The 25486-nt window shown below is 34.3% G+C and overlaps 1 protein-coding gene across 5 annotated transcripts in view; it reads left to right on the top strand.

The window, feature by feature from the left end:
• LOC129239527 (fasciclin-2) overlaps nucleotides 1-25486 on the top strand; it is a 158277-nt gene that overhangs the window by 117706 nt on the left and 15085 nt on the right. For 4 of the 5 annotated variants that reach the window (XM_054875068.1, XM_054875069.1, XM_054875070.1 and 1 more), the window contains 3 exons: nucleotides 1676-1800; nucleotides 5716-7206; nucleotides 7313-7496. In XM_054875068.1, coding sequence (XP_054731043.1) covers nucleotides 1676-1800; nucleotides 5716-7206; nucleotides 7313-7496 — 1800 coding nt within the window. Of the gene's footprint in view, nucleotides 1-1675; nucleotides 1801-5715; nucleotides 7207-7312; nucleotides 7497-17128; nucleotides 17972-25486 lie in introns of those variants that run through there. The other variant, XM_054875072.1, reaches the window with a different exon arrangement.

The raw sequence follows: 25486 nt of genomic DNA, 5'->3' as shown, positions 1-25486 counted from the left end.
TTATTATTATGCTTTACTATCAATTTTAGTTGGCTGATGCTGAAAAATTATTAAAAATCACCTTAACGAATCTTAAAAAACAGCATGGAAACATAAACAGTTTACTTTTTTATTCACTTGGCTATCAATTTTACTATACTGATACTTATAAAGGGTTTAGCAATGAGCTTGACGATTTTTTAGAGCTTAACGAAACTTAAAAATTTAACAAAACTTTGAAAACTTGACGAAACTTTAAAAACTCAGCAAAAGCACAAAATAACATTACTCCATACATTACGTAATTGAAACTTTAAATTTTCCATCTTTGCAAACTTTAAAGCATGTATTTTTGCAATATTCCAAGCTTTTCATGTCCACATCAAACCCATGCAAGCGAATATCCAACAAATTACCGATTTACAGTAGACTTATCCATATAAAACCAAAGTACTTACTCATATGCACACATAAAGCAATTCAAATACATTGGGCTATGTGTGAATAAGCAAACGTGTCGGTAATGGGCTGATAAGATAGGAAATTGCTCTAGAGTTTTAGTAGAAAAACGAGGCAAATTGCAAGCCATAATATTGACAGAGGAAAATGGCTGCATGTCCATAGCTTTATAGATATACATATGAATGTGTGCGTTGTAACACATGTGCATATACAGACACAAAATTTACTGTCGAAGCGACACCACCTTAAGACGTCTAGCTTTCAGAAAACAGCTGCCATTACCAACACAAAATGCAGTAACAGCAGCAAAAACAACAACCAAGCAGCCATTTTGCTGCCACATTTCGTTGTTTGCCCTTTGTGTTGACAACTACTCAGAACACAAAAGAAACCAACAAGTAAATAACTGGCAGCAGGAATGTAAAAAACAGAAAATAAGTAAAATATTTTCAGCATTTTAGCTTGTTATCGCAACAAGCGAACGTGAACCGGCTAACGGCGACCGACAAGTGCCAAGTGGCTTTGCTGCAGCGCTGTCCAATTGCTCCCGCCGGTGTGGCCGGACAGGCCAGCGAAAGCAACGCAGTCATCAAACAATGCGCTGTGGCACAACAGCGCATTGAGGTGGGACTAGAATGCGGGTAGGTAGAGAGTGTGTCGTGTGCAGATTGCACAAATTGCACGAGCTACACAGAAATTACAAGCATTGTAAGTGGTATTTCAACTTGAACTTAACAACAGAAAAAAAACTGAAAAAAATTTTGGGCAAAAAGGAAATTCAAGTTATGCGATTCCATTTTACTCTTTTTTTTTTTTGTTTTATGTTTGTGTGTTTGCCACATCTTTTTCACCACTTGTCTTGGCTGCAAACATGACAAAACCAACAACAACAATTGCAGCAGTAATGACATCTGCAGCTTGTGTTAACAACTAACAAGTAAGCTCAAGCGTTTTCTTGACTTTTTAAGCATCGCCCACCATAGCTCCACTCATGCACTCTTCTTTCCAATGCCACACTCGCTCTAATCCACCTACTCATTGTCAGCGTTGTCTGTTATTGTTTGCCTTCTCTATGCAGTTTTCGCTTTATTTTTTTCTTTTTTTTAGCAATTTTATTTGCCAAATTTTCGCTCTCTTTCACTCCTTCTCAGCGCACACATTTTCAAATTTTCTTCACATTTTCTTTGCGAATTGTCATTTAATCTCTTTTCTTTATTTTCTTTCGCCCATTTAGTCGCCATAACATGGACAAATGCTCCTGAGAATCAATACCCCATACTTGGTGAGGACTACATTGTCAAGTGTGAAGTGAAGGCTGATCCCAACCCGACCATAGACTGGCTCCGCAACGGTGATCCGGTAAGTAGCGCATAAGGATGTTATTAAAACTTCATGATTTACTTAGAAATTTCGATGCTGCACCGCGCTGGGAACGATGGCATGACATGGCCATAGCATAGCGCAGCAAATACTAAAGTGCAAGTACATCGTAAGCGAATGTGTGGGTGCGTGTGTGTGTGTATATAGTGATTGGAAGTAAAATGTTTGCTCGAAAGTAAAATCTTGCCTGCCAAAAACCGCTCCACAGGAAAAGCAGCATAATTTAAAACGAGTGCAAAAAATCTAACGCATAGAGTTTTGTTGTTTTCACCACTACACACATATACCTACTCGTACATTCACATGTATATAACAAATACTCCTTACTTGTTCGCATATGTATGCTTTGATAGTGCGTTAAGTTCACAGTTACAAGTATGTGTGTTCTAAGGAGTTACAGAAACTTGACGAAACTTAAATTTCTTTCTCTTAATAATAATGTTGAAACTTTTTATCCAGCGCTTGCGGAACAACATGGTTTTGCACACATACACACGCATGCAAGTATATCGTTTGCATAAATTGAAATTTAGCTTGTCACGAAGCACTTTTATGGAGCTTTTACGAAACTTAACGAAATTGTTAAGTGTTTTTGTGCAATTTTATGCGAGCATACGCGTACTATGCATGTAGTTTGACGCCCCGAGGAGATTTCGAGAAAATGCTGGTATGGCGAGTGCAGTCGTGTTTTATAAACTGTATTTACTGTGGAGTTATGGATACTTGTGAGTTGTTAAGCTCGAAAATAAGTTTAATGGGAACTCAAATTGGGCTTAACGAAAATTCCCATGCCACGTATGGCAATGTATTTGGACTTACAATATATACAGAAAACTATTTAGAATTTGAAATGAAAGTTGAATGAGAACTAAATACAGGGTGGGCCATATAGCGTTTGCTTTTTGAAGCACCAATTTTTTTGAGAATGGTAACACAAATGACATGTTCATAATTTACTTAAAGGTTTGACATTTACGAAATGGGACGCTATACGCTTGAGCAAAATTGGGAAATATTGAAAACCTATTTCCAAAGTGGTGAGTCTTCCTCTTCTTTTCTGATTTTCACATCGGTGGCTACGTCAATAAGCAAAATTGTCGGATTTGGGGCTCAGAAAATCCACACGTTAATGTAGAGAAGCAAATGCATCCACAACGAGTCACTGTTTGGTGCGGTTTTTGGTTTGGCGGCATCATCGGGCCATTTTTTTTTCGAAAATGAGCGAGGAGCCGCGGTTACAGGAAATGGCGAGCGTTACCGTGACATGCTCAACGAGTTTTTGTTTCCAAAAATTGAAGAGAATAACATGGACGACATTTGGTTTCAACAGGACGGTGCAACTTGTCACACTGCCAAAGTTACACTCGAACTTTTGGCTACCGTTTTTGAAAACCGAATAATCAGCCAAAACTCCGATATTAATTGGCCGCCTCGGAGCTGTGATTTAAGCCTGTTGGACTATTTTTTGTGGAGAGCCGTTAAGGACAAATGCTTTGCGAACCATCCAGAGACGATTGATGCTTTAAAACACGAAATCGAAGTTGCCATTCATGAAATTGGAGCCCAAACAATAGAAAATGTGCTTAAAAATTGGGTCGATCGAATGGCCTACTGTGAAGCCAGTCGTGGCAGTCATTTGAACGATATTATTTTTCATTCATAAATGAAAATGATCAATCTTCAAAATAAAAAAAAAGTTTGAAAAAATATTTTTTTTTTATATAGCCGATTCAAAAAGCAAATTTTACATGGCCCACCCTATACATATATGGTTAAAATCATCGATCATCTAATAATATTATAAATAGCGCTTAAGCCCTTTTTGTGTGTTTGGCCGTGCTCCTCATCTTATTTCTGGCGTGCGTATTGTACGCCGTTACACAAATGGACGGGCTTACAGTTTTAAGCCGACTCCGAACGGCAGACGATTTTTTTATGAAGAGCTTTTTCATGGCAGAAATACACTCGGAGTTTTCATGTACGAAGATTCGATTTTAAGAGCACGTGTCATTTCTTTCTCGTGTTAACCGGCACCACTTGGACACATCAAGTGAAACCAAGTACTTCTCCACCTGATTTTTCCAACGCAGAGGAGAACTTCCACCAGCCGATACCATATCGAATCTTTCTCTCAAACACTCCAAGTGTCGCTTCATCAGATGTTGTCGTCATCCAAGGTTCTGCGCCATACGTTAGGACGGGCATGATGAGAGCCTTAGAGTGTTAGTTTTGTTCGTCGAGAGCAGACTTTACTACTCAATTGCCTACTTAGTCCAAAGGAGTACTTGTTGGCAAGACAGATTTTCCATTGGATTTCAATACTGACATTGTTTTCGGTGTTAATGCTAGTTCATAAATAAATGAAGTCTCTTACAACCTCCAAATTTATAACTGCCACCAGTGCCGTGGGTGCTGATACGCGAGTGTGCCGGCTGTTTGGTTGAAGATAGGAGCTACTTCGTCTAGTCCTCGTTCATCACCAGATCCATTCGCCTTGCTTCTTTATCTAGTTTGGAAAAGGCAGAACCAACAGCGCGGTTGTTAAGGCCGATGATGTCAATATCATCGACACACGCCAACAATTGAACGCTCTTTAGTATAAAAAAAATTGCCGGAGTAATTAAGTTATGCGGCTCTCACGATCTTTTCCAGCATCAGGTTAAAGATGTCATACGACAGCCAGTCATTCTGTCTGAAATTTCGTTTGGTATCAAACCGCTCGGAGAGATCGCCCCAATTCTGACGGTATTGAGCAACGTCATTTTACATAGCCGTATAGTTTTGCGGGTATACCAAATTTCGATTCTACTTTCATGGGTCCCCCCAGCGGTGCAGGGGTTAGAATATGCCCGAGGTAAGGTATGCCTGTCGTAAAAGACGACTAAAATCTAGGTTTACCAGAGTCTGAGTAGTATGGGTGCTCAACTGGCAGTGTCTTCGGACACGATGTCTTACCGGAGACCATAACTCGGTACCACGGGGAACAGGAGCCCTCAGAGTTCGCTCTGACCTGTTCTTGGGAACGGCCCTTCGGGGAGGTTTTCGTGATGGCTGTGGTTAAGACCTAAATCGCGGGTAGAGCCTTTGGCTCGATGTAGAGTTGCATTGTAACCAGGTGCCGGTACCTTCAGATCGGCAGAGGTATGGGTAGGCCTCGAGCCCTACCAAGGCGGTTAGTATATCCATGCCACACTGCCAATTGGTACCTTAAGTGCTTTTTGCATTTTTGGGGCGCTGATCAACGCATTGTTTTGATCCGTGTGCCTTTGGGTACCGTGGGTTTAAGCTGTCGCCAGTAGGTACTCACGTAAAAAACACTAGACGCTACTTTCATGGGTATTTTCCAAGACCTGGCGTATTATGAATATCTGGTCGATTCTGGATATTCCGACGATCATCTGCCAGGTATAAAATTAAGAGGAAACAAAAAAAACTCATTTGTTAAAGGAAAAGTTCCTCGAGGACAACTGTCTGATTGTCAGGTAAATTAAGTTTGATTCTGGGCTGACCTCATTCTTCCCCTGATGAGCATGAAATAGATCACAATTAGTTCAGGAAAACGGTTAACTATGAGACCAATCGATTAAACAACAGCGCGTTTTCATATCCCTTCGAGCCAGATACCCAGTAGAGGAAATAATCATATTAAAAAATCCAAACGTCGAAAACAGGAGCTCACCCTGAGTACTACTCGTACTCACTTAGCTTTAATTGAGTAACTATTTCAACATTTTAGCACGAAGCTTTACAGTGAAAAATTTACCTGTACTCATTTTCATTTCTAATTATTTTTGGGCTTTAAGAAGAACAGCGCTCCGAGAGCGCTTACTTCCTGGCTTTGCCTTCAGCGCATAAGAAATACCTCCTCAACTAATGCAACTTCCCTCCTTGCAGATTCGCACCGGTGATAAATACGTTGTACAGACACATGGCTTACTCATACGTAATGTCCAGGAATCCGATGATGGTATCTACACTTGCCGCGCAGCAGTTATCGAAACTGGTGAACTGCTCGAGCGCACCATTCGCGTGGAAGTCTACATCCGCCCGGTCATAACACATTTGCCAGACACATTGGAAGCTGTCGAGGGTAAACCATTCGCCGCCAATTGCACAGCTACCGGTAAACCAGTGCCAGAAATCTCCTGGATCAAAGATGCTGCACAGCAAAATGTCGCCACGGCCGATCGCTTCCAAGTCAACCCACAAACTGGCCTACTGACCATTAACTCCGTTACCCAAGATGACTATGGTACTTATACTTGCATTGCCAAGAATGATGCTGGCGTTGTGGATCAAAAGACTAAATTGAATGTACTTGTGCGTCCACAAATTTACGAATTCTACAATGTGACGGGCGTGAGTCAGAAAGAGATTGCTATTACTTGCCGTTCGAAGGGACGTCCAGCACCCGCTGTCACGTTCAGACGTTGGGGTACCGAAGAAGAATACGCACCAGGCTTACAAGCTGACGATGAACGCATCTCTTTGGAACAACATTTCGATGAAGAACGTGGCGAAAGTTCAGGCACACTACGCGTTACACGCGCTACACGCAACGATGATGGCCTATATCAGTGTATAGCGCGCAATAAGGGGGACACCGCCTACAAAACTGGCCATATAACCGTTGAATTCCCACCAGACTTTACACACATGAAGGATCTGCCACCGGTGTTCAGCTGGGAGGAACGCAAAGCCAATCTCAGCTGTCTAGCTTTGGGTATACCAAATGCGACAATCGAATGGCGTTGGAATGGTCGTCCACTGAAAGAAGCCTTCGACAAGAATCTCGTTATTATCGGCACTGGACCACGCAGCGATCTCATTGTGCACCCAGTGGCGCGTCAATATTACTCGGTTTACAAATGTATCGCCACAAATGTGCACGGCTCAGCCGAACATGATATGCAATTGAAAGAGGCACGTGTACCTGATCTTGTTGCCGCCGCGATACCGCGCCAACTCACCGCCACAACAATTACCTTCGATATACGTGGACCACCAACGGAACTGGGTTTACCCGTTACAGCCTTTAGCGTGCAATATAAAGAAGCTATTAATCCCGATTGGTCAACGGCGCAAAATCGTAGCTGGTCACCAGACTCACCATACATTGTTGAGGGACTGAAACCACAGACATCCTATCAATTCCGCTTTGCGGCACGCAACCAAGTCGGCTTGGGCATGTGGGGCGTGAATCAGCAACAATCGACACCCAGACGCTCGGCACCCGAAGAACCCAAACCACTGCATTCGCCGGTGCAAAACGACAAGGAGGAGCCCGTTGTAGTGTCGCCATATTCCGATCACTTCGAGCTGAGATGGAGCGTGCCAGCTGATAACGGCGAACCCATCGACTTCTATCAAATCAAATACTGTCCAGTAAGTTGGAATTTGCAACACTTAAGTACACCGTTATTTTTTTTTGTAATCACCAACACTAATCACCCTCTCTAATCGCTAACTCTACCTATATATTATTCCGCAGGGTGTAAAAATGGCTGGCACTTGGCATGAGCTGGAGAACCAATGCGTTTCACAGGATGTCATCGAGACCACATCTTACGAAATGTCCCGCCTGAGCGGCAACACCTACTATCGCATTGAGCTGCGTGCGCATAATGTGATCGGTTTCTCATCGCCGGCATCGATTATTATGAAGACGACACGAGGTGAGTCCGATTCTGCTAATAATAATCTGGGGACATTATTGTATTCGGCCGGCTATAATTCGGCCGCTAATTCGCCACATAAACACTACATTAAATTCATGACCACAACGAGAACAGCCGGAACGAGAACTGCAACAACTGCCATCACAACAGCAACAACGGCAACTGTCATTGCTCTCGCAACAACAACATGCATAACATTATTTAGTGTTGTAGCAACGATGTTAGCTTAATGGCACAAAAGAACAGGAAAGCAAAACAAAAAAACAAAAAAAAAACGAAAAACAAAAACAATAGAATTTCAGTGAATTCGAAATTGAATTTAGAGTAAAAAATTTTAAACTTTACATGAAAAATTTCTAAAGTAAACGAAACAGAATTAGAAGCAGTAAAATACAATTGAAGCGAAGAATTTTTCGAACGAAAACTTAAAGCATAATTTTTTTTTTTTTAACTAAGTAGAACGGATGTTGAATTTAAATTGAAGCTGCATTAACGAATAACATTGTAAATGAGCGGCTTTTCTACTTTATAAAAAAATGTGGAAAAATTAAAGCATAGCTTGTGAGCATTTGAACCGCGTTTGAAGGACAGAACTTACTTTTTTGCGCAATTCGAAGATTGGAGCATTTGAGAAGAGTCATAATTTGATAATCTAAAAATAATTTTTTTCACGATTTCATACTAAGTTTAAGCAGCCAGCTAAATTCAATTGATTTTATTAAGCAAAAAAAAATTTTATAATAAATTTATTTGTATTTTGCGAGCTAAATCCCGATTTAACAATAAAACAACAAATTACAATGTTATTCAAGCAGTTGCTTCTCTTTTGTTTAGAATATTTGTCCAGTGTATTTGATGATTGCAATTTTTTCGTATCTAACAATGCATGATTTAGTTTTGAAATGTTTAATTAGACGTTTCTAACCTTATTCTAGACATTTATATAAAATAAAAGAGCACATACCTCCACCCTCGACAAGAATATTCCAAACAGTATCAATTTTCGTTAATTTACTTTTAACCAAGAAACGCTGTAAACACTTCAAATTGAAAAAAATATATATTTTTGATAGAAATCTAATGCAGATATCACAACGGGCCTTAGGGCCACCGAATGTTTTGGCTTAGACAAGCAACCTGACTAACCTAATCTAACCTAACCTTGGGTCGTTTTCCCAACTTACCTCTAACTGTACAGGCCACTTTCTAGCGATGGTAAACATATTTGCGCTTTCCCAAGCGCTCATCAAATTCTCGGCTATTCAAAGGCCAAAGGGGGCATATCACCCTTTGAAATTTTTTAGGTGCAAAATACAGAGAAAAGGTCATTTTATTTTAAAGTTAGAAAAATGTACCATCCCGACTAGTAAAGCGTACTTTATTTATAATATGAGCGAACGAGTCTTATGGTCCCAAATTGTCACAATTCAAAATTCTTTAAGACACTCTGAGCTTACGAAACTTAACAGCGTCAGCCATTGAGCACGTCCAGAAGAATGTTCCAAGGCAAGCAGTAAATTTCCAGCAAAATTTAAACACTCCCACACGCCACTCTCTACGGCAGTCAAGATGCTCTATTCCTAAGATGTTGTTGTAGCAGCATAAACATTCCCCATGCATATACGAGGAATGCTGCTGAAGTGACAGTCCGTGGCCGGATAGAAATCCGGGTAGTTCCGGTTACGTAGAGCCGACTGTCATGGGAACATTATTCACAAGATCTTCTTGCTGGCTTATAGAACGAAAGTACGAAAATATTCTGGAGCTCATTTGTTTCTCAAGTTGCCGAAAATATTCAAAGCGACAATTCAATATTCGTGGTAAAACCTATAAAGTTCAGATTATTCAAATCAGACAAATTTTTAACAATTTTCTTCTACATACTTTTGACAGCTCGTTCATTCCCGTTAAGAATTACATTTACTAGAAATCAAGAACGGCTATCTAAAATTAAGTATAAATAACGCGAAAAATATTATCTAAAACTGCAACTAAAAAAATGTCAGTGGAAAAACGTTGTAACTTCAAGTACTTAAACTGCTTTTTCACTCAGTTTCCATAAAAATGAATGCTAAAAAACTCACTTATTTGGTAGGTAACGCCTTTTTCATACCACTAGGCATGAAGTACGCTTCGCTGGAGTAAAAACTTCCCACTCCGTAACTGGCAGTTAGTTGGCAACAGAGAGTTGCTTTGGCACGGATTGCAGCATTCAGTGTACAGTCAAGCCTTCTGTACCGGATCCGCAAGTGTTTCTAAATTTTCAATTATTATGCAAATATTTAGTTTCAGCAGAATTTTTCCAAAGTGGAAAATAATAATTTCTGAAAACTTAATTAATGCTGCTACAACAAAAGTCGCCTGTTCCTTTGACAGTAAGATCCGCTGTACCAAGCCATATTCGTCCCTGGCTACAGTCCTTTGCTGACTTACATAAAAGTATTTGGATTTATTTATTTTGCTTATGAGACAATCATAAGAAAAAATCCCTGGCTACATAAAAGTATTTGGATTTATTTATTTTGCTTATGAAACAGTCATAAGAAAAAATCCCTGGCTACAGTGCTTTGCAGATTTTTTCAAAAGTATTTGGAAAATAGTTTGTGCTTTTGAAGCAGCTATAGAAAAACTTCGGCATTGACACACCTCAGACAACGTCCAATTTTCTTTGTTAGAGAACGCAAATATGCAGCTTTAAAAAGGCTGAGCAGCCACACTTTTCGACGGCTTATCAGTAATCGGAAGCAGTTCTCATATAAGATTATTTTTCTATCTCTTTCTTCCTTGCCCATCAAGTTAATAACCATCAACGTAAAATCTATTATTGTATCGGTCTCACACAGAAATTTGTTTTGTGGTTTAGGCCAGACGTTTTGCTTTATATACAATCAATATCTTGTGGATGACCAAAGGTACTCTTTACTCTCAAGTATAGCAAAGGTATGCGAAATACATATGGTGCATGTCTTGAAAATAACAGATTTCGTGCCAAAATACCAGCATTAGCACCCCAATAAGTAACATTTATGTGGTTATATCTATGGGTTTCGAGAAAAGCGACACAACTCAAAATTAACTAAAAATTCGCAGTTTTGCCGTTAAAAGCAAAAATCAACTACAGAGTTTATATATTTTTATCTGGAAAAGCGTCATAAGCGAATCTTGAAGCAATTCTAAGAGATGGCGTTAGTGTCGTTTTGTCAGGTGATCGAATTGGCGCGTCTCTTATCTAGAAAACTGAACCAAATCAGTATTTTGTATTTTGGAATTATGTCACTTTTCTCGAAAACCATCGATATGTCAGTTAACAGTCCGGTTGTCACTTTATTCGTAAGCAAAGTAATTTGAGCAATTAAATATGCTAAATTTTGGAAAAAAATTAAGTTTAATTACGAACATATATGAAATTGGATAGCCCACATCATCGCCCCAACATGATTCTGAACAGCAACTTATTGCTTTATAAACCATAATTAATTTAAAGGGCAAAGTGAGTAACTAGTATAAACGGCATTCATATTCACCAACTGTGCCATTTTGCACTAGTTCGGAACTGGTTACAAAGTGTGTAGTTTGTAACTAGACCTTTAGGAGCCTGTGTCAATTTTTTCCAAGAAAACTTGTTTAATGCAAGAATTTCCATTACAAAGATTCGACAGTTGTGTTTTGATATGATATATAATATATCACGCAAACACTGTCATGCCGGCAGCATTCATTAAATACTTATGAGAAATTTATTTATATTTAAAAAACAAATACTAAAGTTATTTGTAACACCAAAACGATTCATACATTTTCATTCTGATTTTGAAAAAATTTGGCAAACTTGGCTGGAACTGAAAGTAGTAAGTTGTATATAAACTGCTTACTGTTTGAAATAAATTTTATAAAGGTTATAAGTAACGGCCCAAAAAATAATACATTTTATCTGCAAAAAATATTTTGTGTTAGATAATTTTTATTATACAAAAATATTCTTTATAAACCCTGCTTTCTTTCAAAATTAAATCATGCAACAAAAATACACTGAGAAAAAAATTACGTAGAATGCAATTCAAGCGCGATTCAATTTTTTTTTTTTTTTTTTGTTAACAAAGTTCTCGTCAGAGTAAGCTATCAAACACAAAACATTACAAACATTTTTTTACCACACAGCATAACATTAATTAACAAAATGACACATTTTCAAAAGCGAAAAAAATGTAAAACTATACTCTCACATACAAATTACTACTTAATTACTATGCGTACTTGTATTTACACTACGTTTTAATTTTTGTTCCGTTAATTCATACCCGTATTCGTTCTCTCAAAGCGCATTAAAAAAAAAACCAAAAACAAAAACACTATTTTGAAACTTAATCCGTTAACATTTTATCTGTATTTCGTGTCGTATTATATTTTATTTCTACTTAATCATTTTTTTTTTTGTTTTTTTCTTTGTTGTTGGCAAAACTCGTCTGTATGTGAAAAATGCCACTTTCGTATAACGTTTCATGCTTGCTGTCTGCTCATGTCAATGTTACACTTTCAATGTGTGCGTGTTTTTTTTAAATTAATTGTGTATGTTCTTTCGCTCATTAATTTATAAATATTTTTTTCAATTAATTTTGCTTCCAAAAAATATTTTTTTTTTTCATTGTATGCATTTACATACCTATGTATGTATATTTCTTAATTTTTTTTTTTTTTTTGAAGAACTTCTCACCCGCTAGGCATTGTTCTCTCCAATACCTAAGCGTGTCTACACTTAGTAATCTCAAATCGAATTCCATTACAATTTTCCATTAAATAAAAAAATATATAATTTGCTTTGAAAAAAGTGCGCTAATTTTAAGTTAGTTTCTAGTACATAAAGAAAAAACAAAAACAAAAAACACATACATAATGTTTAATAATTTTACTTAATATGCAATAATTAATTTAATTGTTACAATAAAAATTTTGAAGCTGCAAAGCAAAGTGATTCAGTTGCGCTCAAAGTAGTGATGTTTTAGTGAAGAATTACGCGGATTAGTGAAGTAACGCAATACTACACACATTGGCCTTAAAACTGTTAGATTTTCGCAAGCGAGACACCTAAACATACTGAGTCGAGAAAAAAATTTATAAATTTATAAATTTCATTATAGAAGCAACAATCATTACTCAACTAATGTACAAGTATTTCACACTCACTGTTTAGCGTAAATGTCCTTAACTTGAATTTTATGAAAAAGAAAAAGATTCCCAAAAAAACTATTTTTATTTAGAACCCCAAATTTTCAACTAGAAACTCAAATTCGTCACACTTTCTGCAACAATTGCATGCGCGCAGCATTGCATAAGTTTTTGTTGTATTTTATATTTTTGTGTGTGCATATTTTTGTGTAAAATACAAATTGAAAAGAAACAAAAAAATTTAAATAAACAAATTTCTTCAAATAGTTACATATGTGAAAATATAATGGAAAAAAATAAATATATAGCCTAAGTTACGAGTGAAAAAATGTTGTTTAAACATATTTACTATCATTTAATATTTATTAGATTTTAGTTGCGCTTATACGCTCTCTTTCTCTTTCCAACTCTCCAATTTTTTTTTCACTCACTCTCTTAATCATTTTTATATAAATACTACATGCATATATACATATATATAAATATTTTTTAGTTAAATTAATAAGTAAACAATTTTTAATTTCATTTTTTTTAATAAAGCAAATGAATATGATACAAGAAAATAATTTAAAAAAAATTAAAAATAAAAAAAAAACAATAGCATTTTTATTTAAAAGCAAAACAAAAAGCATTCACTCATAGAACTCTTTTGTTGTTGTATACGGCATTCAGTCGTATGTATGTACTCGTACAAGTATTTGTCTCTTTTACGCTCACTCACTCGTTTATTCGATCGCTCGCTCGTTTGTTCGTTCGTTCTCCATCTCTATTTATTGTATGTTTGTATTTGTGTTTGTGTGTTTTGTAATGCAATTTTATGTATCTAACTTTCTTATATTTTACTCAACATGTATACTCTCTTCTTCTCTAATAAGCTCTTCCGTTGTTGTCTATTTTACGTAAACATTTTTTTTTTACACTTCTACTCGCATTGAAAAATATATTTAGTAGTTGCAAAAAGTTAAGTTTTTGATTTACGTCGTATTCATCCTTGTTTGTTTCCTTTGTTGTGCATTTTATTAATTCGTTGTATGTATGTACCTTACTTAAAAATTGCGTCGTTTTTATTTTCAATGTGGCCAACTGATTTATAAAAAAATATTTTAAAATATGAAATGCAGTGTATCTCAAATATTCTAGTTTCATGCTGAAAAGCAAGGTACATAGGCGTCTAATACTACAATATAAGAAATTATTTTCGTCCTACTTTTTTAATAATGCAATTTAATATAAGTTATTTATGTGTAAATTTGGAAAAAAGGAATAGAAACATTTTTAATTATCAGTTAATTTAAATACAACAACTCCGTACAATGCGTAGATTTATGCTTCTTAGCGACAAAGAAGTAAAAAAGCGGCACATATTTTCATAAAATACTATGCATTTTTCTGCTTGGGCCGCCGTAGCGAAATAGGTTGGTGCATTCAAAATCCCGGGCATGCGACTCGACCTAATAGAAAAAGTCTTTTCTGATAGTGGGCGCCCCTTGACAGGCAATGACAAAGCTCGGAATGTATTTCTGATATGAAAAAAGCTCCTCATAAAAAACCAACTGCCTTTCGGAGGCGGCATAAAGCTGTTGGTCACTCTATATATGGAAAAACATCATAACGCTCATCACAACGAGAGTAGGCTCAAATTTTTTATTTACATTATATACAATATAACAGAAGCAAATCCATATCCAGAAGCAAATAAAAATTGGCAACGTAGCATTCGGAGTAAATCAAATATAAGTAATGAAAATTGGCAACGTAGCATTCGGAGTAAATCAAATATAACTCAGGAATATTGGCAACGTAGCATTCGGAGTAAATCAATTATAACTCATGAATATTGGCAACGTAGCATTCGGAGTAAATCGAATATAACTAATGAAAATTGACAACATAGTATTTTAAGTCAAGTCAAGTCAATGGTGCACATTACTTGAACGTAATTGGCTCATATTGCATTTTCTCGAGCATTAATTAAATAGGATTTTTGATAGGCACAGCTCAATATTGACAGGTTATTTTAGGCAACCTTTTTCTTCGGTGTGCCTATCTAGTTTGATGTGCTCAATTTATAAACCACACAATTCAACAACAAATCCCAATGATACAAATTTACTATGGACGATTTACGCTACCCCCCGCTACCAGTCGGGGAGACGACTTCATTTGGCCACAAAGATTATATGGCTTAACCACGCTAGACTTTTTTTTTTTGGGACTTCCAGAATTGGGCGGTAATCAACCGATGCGCACAATATCAACATATACCAGTCAGTGTTATTCTTATTATTAGGCTACTGCGCACTGCAACCAACCAAAAGAGATCAGTTGTGCATGGCAGTCTGTTGTGTTACCTGGACCAGTGTTCACATTCAGCCGAATCTATGTAATGAATCATTAAAAATTCCACTTCTCGCGCCCAGTCATTTGCACGGGCCTCTCACATACGTGAACTCACACACCCAACCTGTTTGATGACATTTCGACCCATTTAAATTGGAAAACCATATATAAAGTGCTTCTAAAGATAGTATTAAAGTAATAGAAACTATGAAAAGTTTTCATTATCGGCTTTGTTTATTGATTTTTCCGCCCCTTTGCAAAATACTAATGTACTGTCGGCAAAATCTCTTGCACGAAAATTGGCAACATAGCATTGGCAATTGGGGCGTCTAGTTGATAAATGCGATCATGTTGCCCTAACTTCGGTTAATTTGCAATAATTTATTTCAGCAATTATAAGTTTTAGCCACATCGATTTCTAAAAATAAATTTATTTATATGCTTTTTGTCCTAATTTCTGTTCATAAATGGTTTTGATTTGCTTGTTAAAAGTACGCGTTACGACCAGCACGTCCAGAAGTTTGTGGAGCTGCATTAGTTCTAATTTAAATTACGAAATATTTTTATTCAAATGCTTTAATGTTTTAGAAAAACTTTTTAAAAAATTAATAATATTTAGTCTATTTTTAATTATACAATTTTTAAACTATTTTTAACCATATTGCGAAATTAGCCTTGACTATTTATCTACATATTATGCACTTTATTTATATTTATGCATATAGTTTTAATATCTATGCACAATTAATTAGATTTTCATTTTCCAAATGATTGAAAGTCTCTTAATATAGTTTGAACGAAATCGGTTTAAACATGCGTACGCATACTTTTTTAGTTTCTTTTTTCTAATTTCGGTTATTGCATTGTTTTTAGTGCGTGTTTCTACGGGTGTAGCCGTGCTTATAATGAAACACCCATTTTTTATGGTTATTCTCTTAAGTGTTTAGCGTGTGCCGTTTGAGGTTATGTGTTTTCAGTTTACTTAACCAAACGAAAATAACAAAATATATCCAAATGTGTTTTCATTTCACTTAACCAAAAAAGTTTTCAAATTGTGCACATTTTAAACAAATAATCTCCTCATACACCGCAAATTTACAAAATACTTAACTCATAAGTGTCATGAAATTCAAGAAATAACAACAAGCAATAATTACAAGTGCCATAAAATACAAAACCAAAACATTGCTAATTAGATCTTCACCCTGCTCAACCAGCAATCAAAAACGATTGGAAAACTTTATGCATTGGACTAACAAAACTCTCATCATAAACGCAAAGTATCATCATCCGGCATTAAAAATTAAAAAAAACAAAAACAAAAATTGTAAGGCAAAAACTAACCTCATTTGCTAACCGCAACATTGAAAGCATTTCGTCTACACATTTCTACAATACAAAGCATACAAAAATACATACGTCACATTTCGCAAAAATGGGGTTGCCAACAAAAATAACATTAACAAACACAACAATACGAAAACGCATCAACACAATAACAAGAGTGTGGAAAAGTTCTCATAATGGCGCCACTTCCGCATCCTTCCACTCATACATTTTCCCCTTCCTACAAACGTGCGTTGCTGGAAAATGCCACGAGAAGGTTACAATAGTCAGTCATAGCGCTTCTTGATTTTACCACCAACAGCAACTGCAACACACAGTAAGCACACCCACACATATAACGACTTAACGGCGCTACATAGCAAGAAGCATTTAACCCATTTTCACACATCACAATGCCACAACAAACATTGTTAGTAGTTTGCGAAAGAAGATTAAAAATCCAGAAATTCTTACACAAAAATGCAATAAGAAAGTAAAACTACAATAAAAAGAAACTTTTTGTGTGTGTTTTTGCTATATTGTCTCTTTTTCTTTGTCTCTTTGCTCTCTGTCTCAACTTTGTGTTTTCTTGATTTTTGTTTTTCTATTTTTTCTCTTTCTCTTGGATTTCTTTGTTCTCTTTCACACACTCTCACCAATAACACGGTGCTGTCAAAAATTAACCCAAAAAAAATCTCATTTTTGATTGAAATGTTCAAATTAATAAACAAAACAAAAAAAAAAAAAACAAAAAAAAACCAAAACCAAAATCGAAAATGCCTTTGCACGTGCTTTTCTAGATAATCCTTATAATGGTGCGGCAACCAGCATCCGAGGCACAGTGACTACAGCACAAAAATGGCAGCACTGCTTACTGTTAATTGCACTAGCAACAATTGCAACATTCGCGTGGGCACAACAGCAACAACAAACTATGCACACGGTGAAAATTGGCAACAAGCCGACGGCAGCAGTGGCGGTGAACTAAATTAGCACACCCGCTAGGAAGCCGAAGTGGAGATGTCGAAGAAGAAGAAGAAGCAGAAGAAAAGGATCTTTCCTTGTAATGAAGTAGTAAATTAAATAGCGAAACTTGTAAATAAAAAAAACCATACAAATACATGCGTATGATCTAAAAAAAATCACAGACTAACACTTCCATATACATATATGACTTCCACGCACGTTGCGAAAATATGTATTCCGTTTTAATGTACAAAAATACTGAGCCAAAAAAAACAAGGACCAAGCCAAATGCAATACCATATGAAATAATTTACAATTAGATCGGTATTAGAATTGTTTTTGTGTGATTTAGCAACAAGAAAAAAATAAACAAATACTGTTTTAACGATGTGTGCTTCTACTGATACCTTTAGCGAGTTTTGCGTTAATCCAATTGATAATAAAAAAAATTTATATGTATATATATACAAGATTTAAATAACAATTTGTGCTTCATATTGACATTAGGCAATTTGCTCTTCATATAGCGTGAAAATTTATTTAAACCTTGTTAAACCGTAGGTACTTAACTAAATAATGAATTGTTATCAATTAAGTTTGATGTTTGTATGCCTTAAGCTCGAAACCGCGCGCATTTATTTACAGAAAGTATAGAAAATTAAAAAAAGTGTAACAAATTCATGTTTCTACGAAAATAATAGTATTTGTATTTGTAAAATAAAATAAAAGAATTTTAACAGTGGAGAATTTATGTTTTGTTTCAATTTTTATTTTTTTCTAGCAGCTGCTTACCTTTTATACCCACGCGCACTTGTGGCCGAGGGTATTCTACACCACTTTGTTTATTTATATTTTGTTTGCGGACAATAGCAAAAATTGCAATGGCGAACTATGGCAACACTATTTTCTCTGAACTTAAACCGAAATCCAACAGTCTGAATCCCGATTAGCGGTACTGGTATAACTAACTATTAACCGTTTTTTGATTAAATTTTTTTTCAACAGACAATAGCAAAATTTTTCAAAGACAATTTATTGACTACTATTTTTTCTGAGGTAGGGCATTTATCTAGTACCGAAATACAGACTCGCAAATGCCGCGAAATTTATTTAATATATTTTTTTACGGTCAATAACAAAAATTAGACTACGGTAAAACTACTTTTCTGAAGTACGACATCTAATACCGAAATACAGCAGCCCGAATCTCGAGACTACCAGCAAGTAAAATTTTTTAATATATATTTTTTTTGCTATCAAGGGAAAAAATTACAATGGCAAACTAACACTATTTTTTTATCTCCGGAATCCCCAATCCCGAACACCGGCACTAACAGATACCCATTTTTTTTTTTTTAATTTTTGGCAGTGTAAACTCAAAACACAAACTGAGCTAATTGCAAAATAAGCTAAATGCTCCTTTTGAATCCACCTTTCTAAAAGGTCAAACTTACCCAAATTCATGTAAAAATAAAAAAGTGCCCAGAAAGTAAGGATTCCAGTGATCTGTACTTAAATAATTATAATAAGCAACACCCTATTAGACACAATTCTTAAAGGTAGTCGGAAAACCATAATTTAACACTCTTGTCTAACGAATGCGATCTAGATAAAATTTACAGCTAGGATGAAATGAATTTCCAGTCCCGAAGTTTTCGGACGATATAGATTAAATTTTCAGCTAGGATGACATGAATTTCCAGTCCCGAAATTTTCGGACGATATAGATTAAATTTCCAGCTAGGATGACATGAATTTCCAGTCCCGAAATAGTCCCGAGATCTTTAGATGAAATAGATACAATTTTCATCTAGGATGACATGAATTTCCGATCCCGAAATAGTGCCGAAAATTTTCGGGAACCTGGTATTGTCCCTTGCTAATCCCGAAATCTCAGTGTTGCGAAGAAATTAAGGACGTGCTGGTTGAACTTCTATCAAAAGAAGTGACAGTTCAAACATTTTGAATCCATTTTCTTATCATCACTTAAAATCCATATACAAAATAGAGTTTCGCAGCTTTACTCTGATGCATCCAGATATTCTAAACCGACTGCCACAAAAAACCTAACCCAACCTAACCTAAGGCAGACAGTTGCACGCTACTGTTAGATGCCGCTTTCCAAGAATATCAAGACCACGTTTTTCTTTGGCATACTTTAAAACTTCTCGTTTTATGACTTTTAATATTCGACATAAATGAAAGCTTTAGATAAGCCTTTCTTTATAACGAAAGCCTTAGATAAGCTTTCCTTTATAACGAAAACTTCTCATTTAGATCAAAAGCTGCTTTGTTAATTTGGAAACTTAAATTTTCTCTTCAAAAAGCGCTTGGATGTACTTGAAGTCAATGAATTCCGCTTTTATTTCTGCTGCTTACTTTATTAATGAACAGCAAATTAAATTGAATTTCAAAACAAACATAATTACTTATACGGCCTACCATTCGGGAGTGCGTAGTTTAGAATCTCCGTGCATGAAATAGCAAATTGGTAGGCAAAGTTTTTTTTAATAGAGGTCGCCCGTCGGCACCAATGGCAAGCCTCCGAGTGTATTTCTGCCATGAAAAGCTGGTCAAAAAAATAGCTGCAGCTCTGCGCCGGTTTACACCTGTAGATCCCGCCATTTGTGGAAAAACTTAAAGACGAACACCACAAACAGAAGGAGCAGCTCGGCCAAACACCTAACAGAAGTGTATGCGCCAATTATTATGTTTTGTTTGTTTCAGTTTTATTTAATATAAAGTATTTTGTTATCGAAGGTTATCAGTGGACCTGTTTTCTTGTACTTCCTTCTAAGTTTATTTTACGAAAAATAATCTTTTATCTGCTTTTACTTTGCATTTCTTTATGAAATTGAAATTTTTTGTTTCTTTGAAATCAAACAAAAAATACTCAAAAAGTATTAGGATAGTTCACTATTAAATTCAAATGATCTGGCAGCATGGAATTCGCAAATATAATAGAAAGTTTTTTTTTTTCATTTTTATTTTAAACCTTCGTCAAATAATTTTAAAATTATAGCTTAGGGTAGAGCCATGGCTGCCATGACCTCAAACTTGATTAGAGGTAAATAGCCTTTCAATTTGCCGTAAAGTGCAAATGGTCAGGCATCATAACATTTGCAAATTCCCATGGCAACACAACAACAAAATGTACATAGTATATTTGCCATCACAATTTGCAAAAACCATGGTTTCGAGTCATTTGCACTTAACTGTGAATAGCCTATTTATGCCTTACTAATGCCAAGCTGCTAGACTACTCGCGCTTAATTGTGAACCACCCTAATGTTTTTTTAAGAATCTCCATTGTAACTAACACTGCCCAATATGATGCATAGCATATATGTATGTATGTAAAAAAAATGAAAATTACGTGAAACATATTAAATTAAACAATAATAATGAAATTCATTAAAAAACGCATAAAATAAAAGTAAAATAAATAAAAATCTAACGAATAGTTCTAAGACCCCACACTAACGTTTCAGTTCTAAAAATGAGCCCGATATTCGTGCATACCCACATTCAAAATGCAAACCACAAAAATACTTCGAATCGCACAAAAATATTCCAATGAATTGTTTAATAGTTTTCAATGCAACGAATGAAATTTGTGTACAACTCCGAAATTTTTATAAAAATATTGCCGTGAATTCTTTGACGAAATTTTCTAAATGTTTATAAATATTTACATACTCTGCAGAAAAAAAAATGGATTTTGTATAAAAGAGTTTAAAAAAAGGTGAAGCAATTTACAATTTAAGAACTACGCATTAAATGTGAGGGAAGTATTTGATAAATTTATACTACAATTCATCGCATGTAGACATGCGAGTGAAGAATAATTTAATGAATCAAAAACACTTTAAGGTAGCAAATACTCATTTTTTATAGATATTTTTTGGAAACTTGGTTTTTTTTTTTTGAAGCAAATAAAATGCGATTGTTTTGATTTTATAGTATGTTATTATTGACATCAATGGTACCTATACAAAAACATTTTTTTACTTTAAGCGTCTTAAAAAAATATAGGTGGCTTGTCAACAGGATTTTGGCTCTTCAGGACATCTGACACAAAAAGCTAAACTGGCAGGTGCTACAATAGGAATATTTTTTTTTTAAATATCTATAAAAAATGACTACTACTTTAAAAAAATAGGAATTGGTATTGAAAAACGTCAAGGTCAGCAGTGAGGAATCTATAGGAAAATATCGGCAGCACCCGTGCCAATGTGTGAATGGCTGCTTAGGGGGTACTCACACAATTTAAATTGAAGGAAACGTATGATATAAAATAGTATAATAAATATAATATAATATAGTATAATACAGTTCCGATTATACCAGAACGAAGTTGGTTAAAAAATTACTCGAAAGTATTATATTGCATAATTCCAAAAAACTGTGGAACTGTGGGTATTTTAATGAATAGAATTCTGAAACAAAAATCGTGCAGGAAGAAAGGTGTAAAAATCTATGCAGTATTGTATTATAAGTTAAATATAAATCAGCGTATATATATCTTCATATATTTATATATATATTTAAGTAGTAGTTGAAATCTACATATTTAATATAATCTGCATTTGCTTTTATGTACCTTCGTATGTAGTTAATATTGTATATGTTTTAGGACAATAAAAAATCATTAAGTGAGTAGTGTAAATATAAATTAATTTAAAATTCATTCATAAAAATGTCGCAATGCTAGTAACTGAGATTTCATTTAATTTTTGAAATGCGTATCGTAACCGCTAATTTTTGCTAAGCAAAGATTTTATAAGAAACTCGTACTTTCACAAATTTAAGCCCTTCAAAGTGGTTTTAGTAGTGCTCGCTTGATATGAAGAATATATGCGACGAGGAAACAGCAATTCGTCAAATCATGTACAAAATCCTGAATTCCCACTCTACTTGTAGCTCGCAAGTACTGATTGCATACAAACTGTTTAGTACTGCTGATGAAATTCATTAAAATGGTAATAGCATAAAAAAGTTATGAAACCTAAATTTCATAGAATCCAGCGCAGGACATTCCAAGTGAGAAATGCACGAGTTTCAGATGAATGGATCAATGAGCGTTAGCAACATCAAGTTCACCATGTCCAGTTTAGAGTCATATTTGAGACAAAATACGCCAAGTGTAAGCGCGTTAGAACTTCATTACTTCGACTTTGAAGAAATTTGGTGTATATGTTCTGCAATTTAGTAACATAAATTGCGCAAACGGAAAGGCAGAAATATTGGAAGGTTGCATAGACAAGTAGGCACATAGCGGTTGAAAAAAAAATTTTTTTTTTTGTGTCGAAATTTAAAAAAAAATTTTTGTAAAATATAAAAATTTAAAAGCCTCGAAACCTAAAAAAAATTATTGTAAAACATTTTGGAAAAATTGGTAAAAATTCAAAAGCATAGCAATTTTAAATAAATGAAAAAGCTAATTTTAAAAAATTTGTACCAAAATTTTTTTCCCATTTTTGGATATTAAAAAAAATTCAAAAGCGTCGCAGTTTGAAAAAAACAATTTTTAGGTAATTGGAAAAATATTTTACTAAATATTTTCCCATATTTTTCCTTAAATAAAAATACTTTTGCCATTTTTTTCATAATTAAAAAAATTAAAACCGTCGAAACTTGAAAAAATGAAGAAATTAATTAAGAAAAAGTTTACCATTGCTTTCCATAATTAAAAAAAAAACTCAAAACCTCCGAAACTTAAAAAAATTAAAAAATTAATTTAAAAGAATTTGTACCAACATTTTCATAATTAAAAAAATTCAAAAGCGTGGAGATTTAATAAATATAAAAAAACTAATTGGAAGTGTTGTTGAAAGTGTTGTAATGTTTTCCACGTTTTCGAGTTTTTTAATTATGAAAAATTTTGGTACAAATTTTGTTAAAAATGTTTTTCATAATTAAAAAAATTCAAGCGTTAAAATTTGAAAATTAAAAAAAATAATTGAAAAAAAAATTTTATAAAAATTAAATTAAATTAAAAAATTAATAAGAAAAAAACATTTTATAATGATTTTTTTCCATAAAAAAAATTCTAAAGTGTGAAAATTTGAAAAAATTATAAAATGGATCGAAAGAAATTTGGTAAAAATTGGTAAAAAATTTAGAACATTTTTCTATTATGACAAAAAAATGGAAAAAGTGTGGTAAAAATAATTTTTTTTATTTTTACATTCAAAAACTTTCCCCCATTTTTTTAATAAAAAAATCAAAAGCGTCAAAATTAAAAAAAAAAAAAACAAAAAACGTAATTCAATAAAACTGTTTACTAAATTTTGACTACAATTTTCCCCCTTTTTTTCTAATTAAAAAAATTCAAAAGCGTCGATATTTGAAAAAATTAAAAAATAATTGGGAGAAGTTTATTAAAAATTGAAAACATTAAAAAACTATTTAATTACAAAAATAGTTTTACCAAAATGTTTCCCTTTTTTAAACTTAAAAAACTAAATGTCAAAATTTGAAAAAAATTAAAAAATTAATTGAAAGAAATTCTATAAAAATTGGTAACAAATTTTTTATTATGAAAAAAATGGGAAAAGATTTTGATAAAAATTATTTTTTTTTCTTTTAATATTTTCCGATTTCTTCCATACTTAAAAAAAATCAAGCGTTAAAATTTCAAAATTAAAAAAATAATTGAAAAAAGTTTGGTAAAAATAGAAAAAATTAAAAAATTAATTGCAAATAACGTTTTATGGAAATCGTTCACCATTTTTTTTTCATATTTAAAAAAATTCAAAAGTGTCGAAGTTTAAAAAAAATTCAAAGAAATTCAATAAAAATTGGTAAAACAATTTGATTGTTTTTATGATGAAATAAATTGGAAACGATTTTAGTAAAAATTAAAAGAACTCAAAAGCGGTGAAATTAAAAAAAAAATTAAAAAATAATTGAAAATAAAATAGGCAAAAATTAAAAAATTAATTGCAAAAAAGAGTTTTACCATAATTAAAAAATGTTTGCCATATTTTTCATAATTAAAAAATTCAAAAGTGTCAAAATTAAAAAAAAAAATTTAAATGAAATCAAAGAAATTCGATAAAAATTGGTGAAAAAATTCAAAAAATGTATTGAAAAAAATTTGGTAAATTTTGATAAAAATTAATTTTTTATTAATTTTTTTTCAAATTGCGACGCTTTTGAATTTTTTTAATTATGCTGAAATCAAAGTTTGGAATTTTTCCTTTCAAATAAGGAGGTGTATCTTTGTTAGTTTTAGAATTTCACTCGACCGCTTCCGATCTACGCATAGCCAAAAGGATCTCGCGACCTTACACGTTGGTGTTTTCCCCCAGCGCTTGCTGAGTTGATGCGAATCCCACCCTTTCAGGAGCTGACCACTGGCGGTCAAGGGAATCTCAATTCTCTCATTTCGCAATGAATTTTGAAATCTCCTCACGGGTCTACTGTCCGCTACCGAACTCATCAGCCCAACAGTTTCCTGCAATACAATTACGAAAAGGTATCCATTTTAGTTTATTTTCAATGTACCTTCTGCTCAAATATGAATGAGACGGTATCAATAAAACGGTCCGCGGATGACATATGGCAAAAATAAATTTTTTGTTTTTTGATAGGACTGTTATAAGCTTACATGGCAAATTTCAGCGTGATATGTCACATAGTTTGTTTTCTGTGCTACTGTAAACAAGTCAAGCTCGAGTGTGTTCTTCGAATTTAACGATGGAAATTCAAAGAATTTGTCCCGAGTCCTGTTGGAACGTCCATGGTCTACGACCGAAATGTTTGCGTGTCCACGGCTCTAAAGTAGCTTCTAAAACATTTTCCCGATAATAAGTCGCATTCACTTTGACACCAGGCTCCATCAGCGGTCATTGCGGCCCAAACCATTACTTGCGATGGGAAATTGTTTCGAGTGGCCAAACGTAGGCTCAAATTCTCGTATGAGCGTTCGGTCAAGTAAACACGATCGTTTTGAGTGTTTATGAACTGCTCAATTGGGAAATTTTTTTCATCAGAAAACACAATGGTAGGAAATTCGCCACGTTCGTGCAAGCGCAACAACTCCTTTGCTCTTTCGCACCGAACTTTTTTTTGCTGGGGTGAAAGATCGTGTGCTTTTTGGAACTTGTAAGCCTTGACCTTGAGCTCACTTTTCAATATGCGTCGAATGCTGTCTTGCGATATTTTCAGTTCTTTGGCCATTTTTC

This window comes from Anastrepha obliqua, chromosome 2 (genome assembly GCF_027943255.1).
Source record: "Anastrepha obliqua isolate idAnaObli1 chromosome 2, idAnaObli1_1.0, whole genome shotgun sequence".
In the NCBI taxonomy this organism is placed as follows: Eukaryota; Metazoa; Arthropoda; class Insecta; order Diptera; family Tephritidae; genus Anastrepha; species Anastrepha obliqua.
Note: the sequence above shows the minus strand (reverse complement) of the source record. Positions and strands in the feature narration are given on the sequence as shown.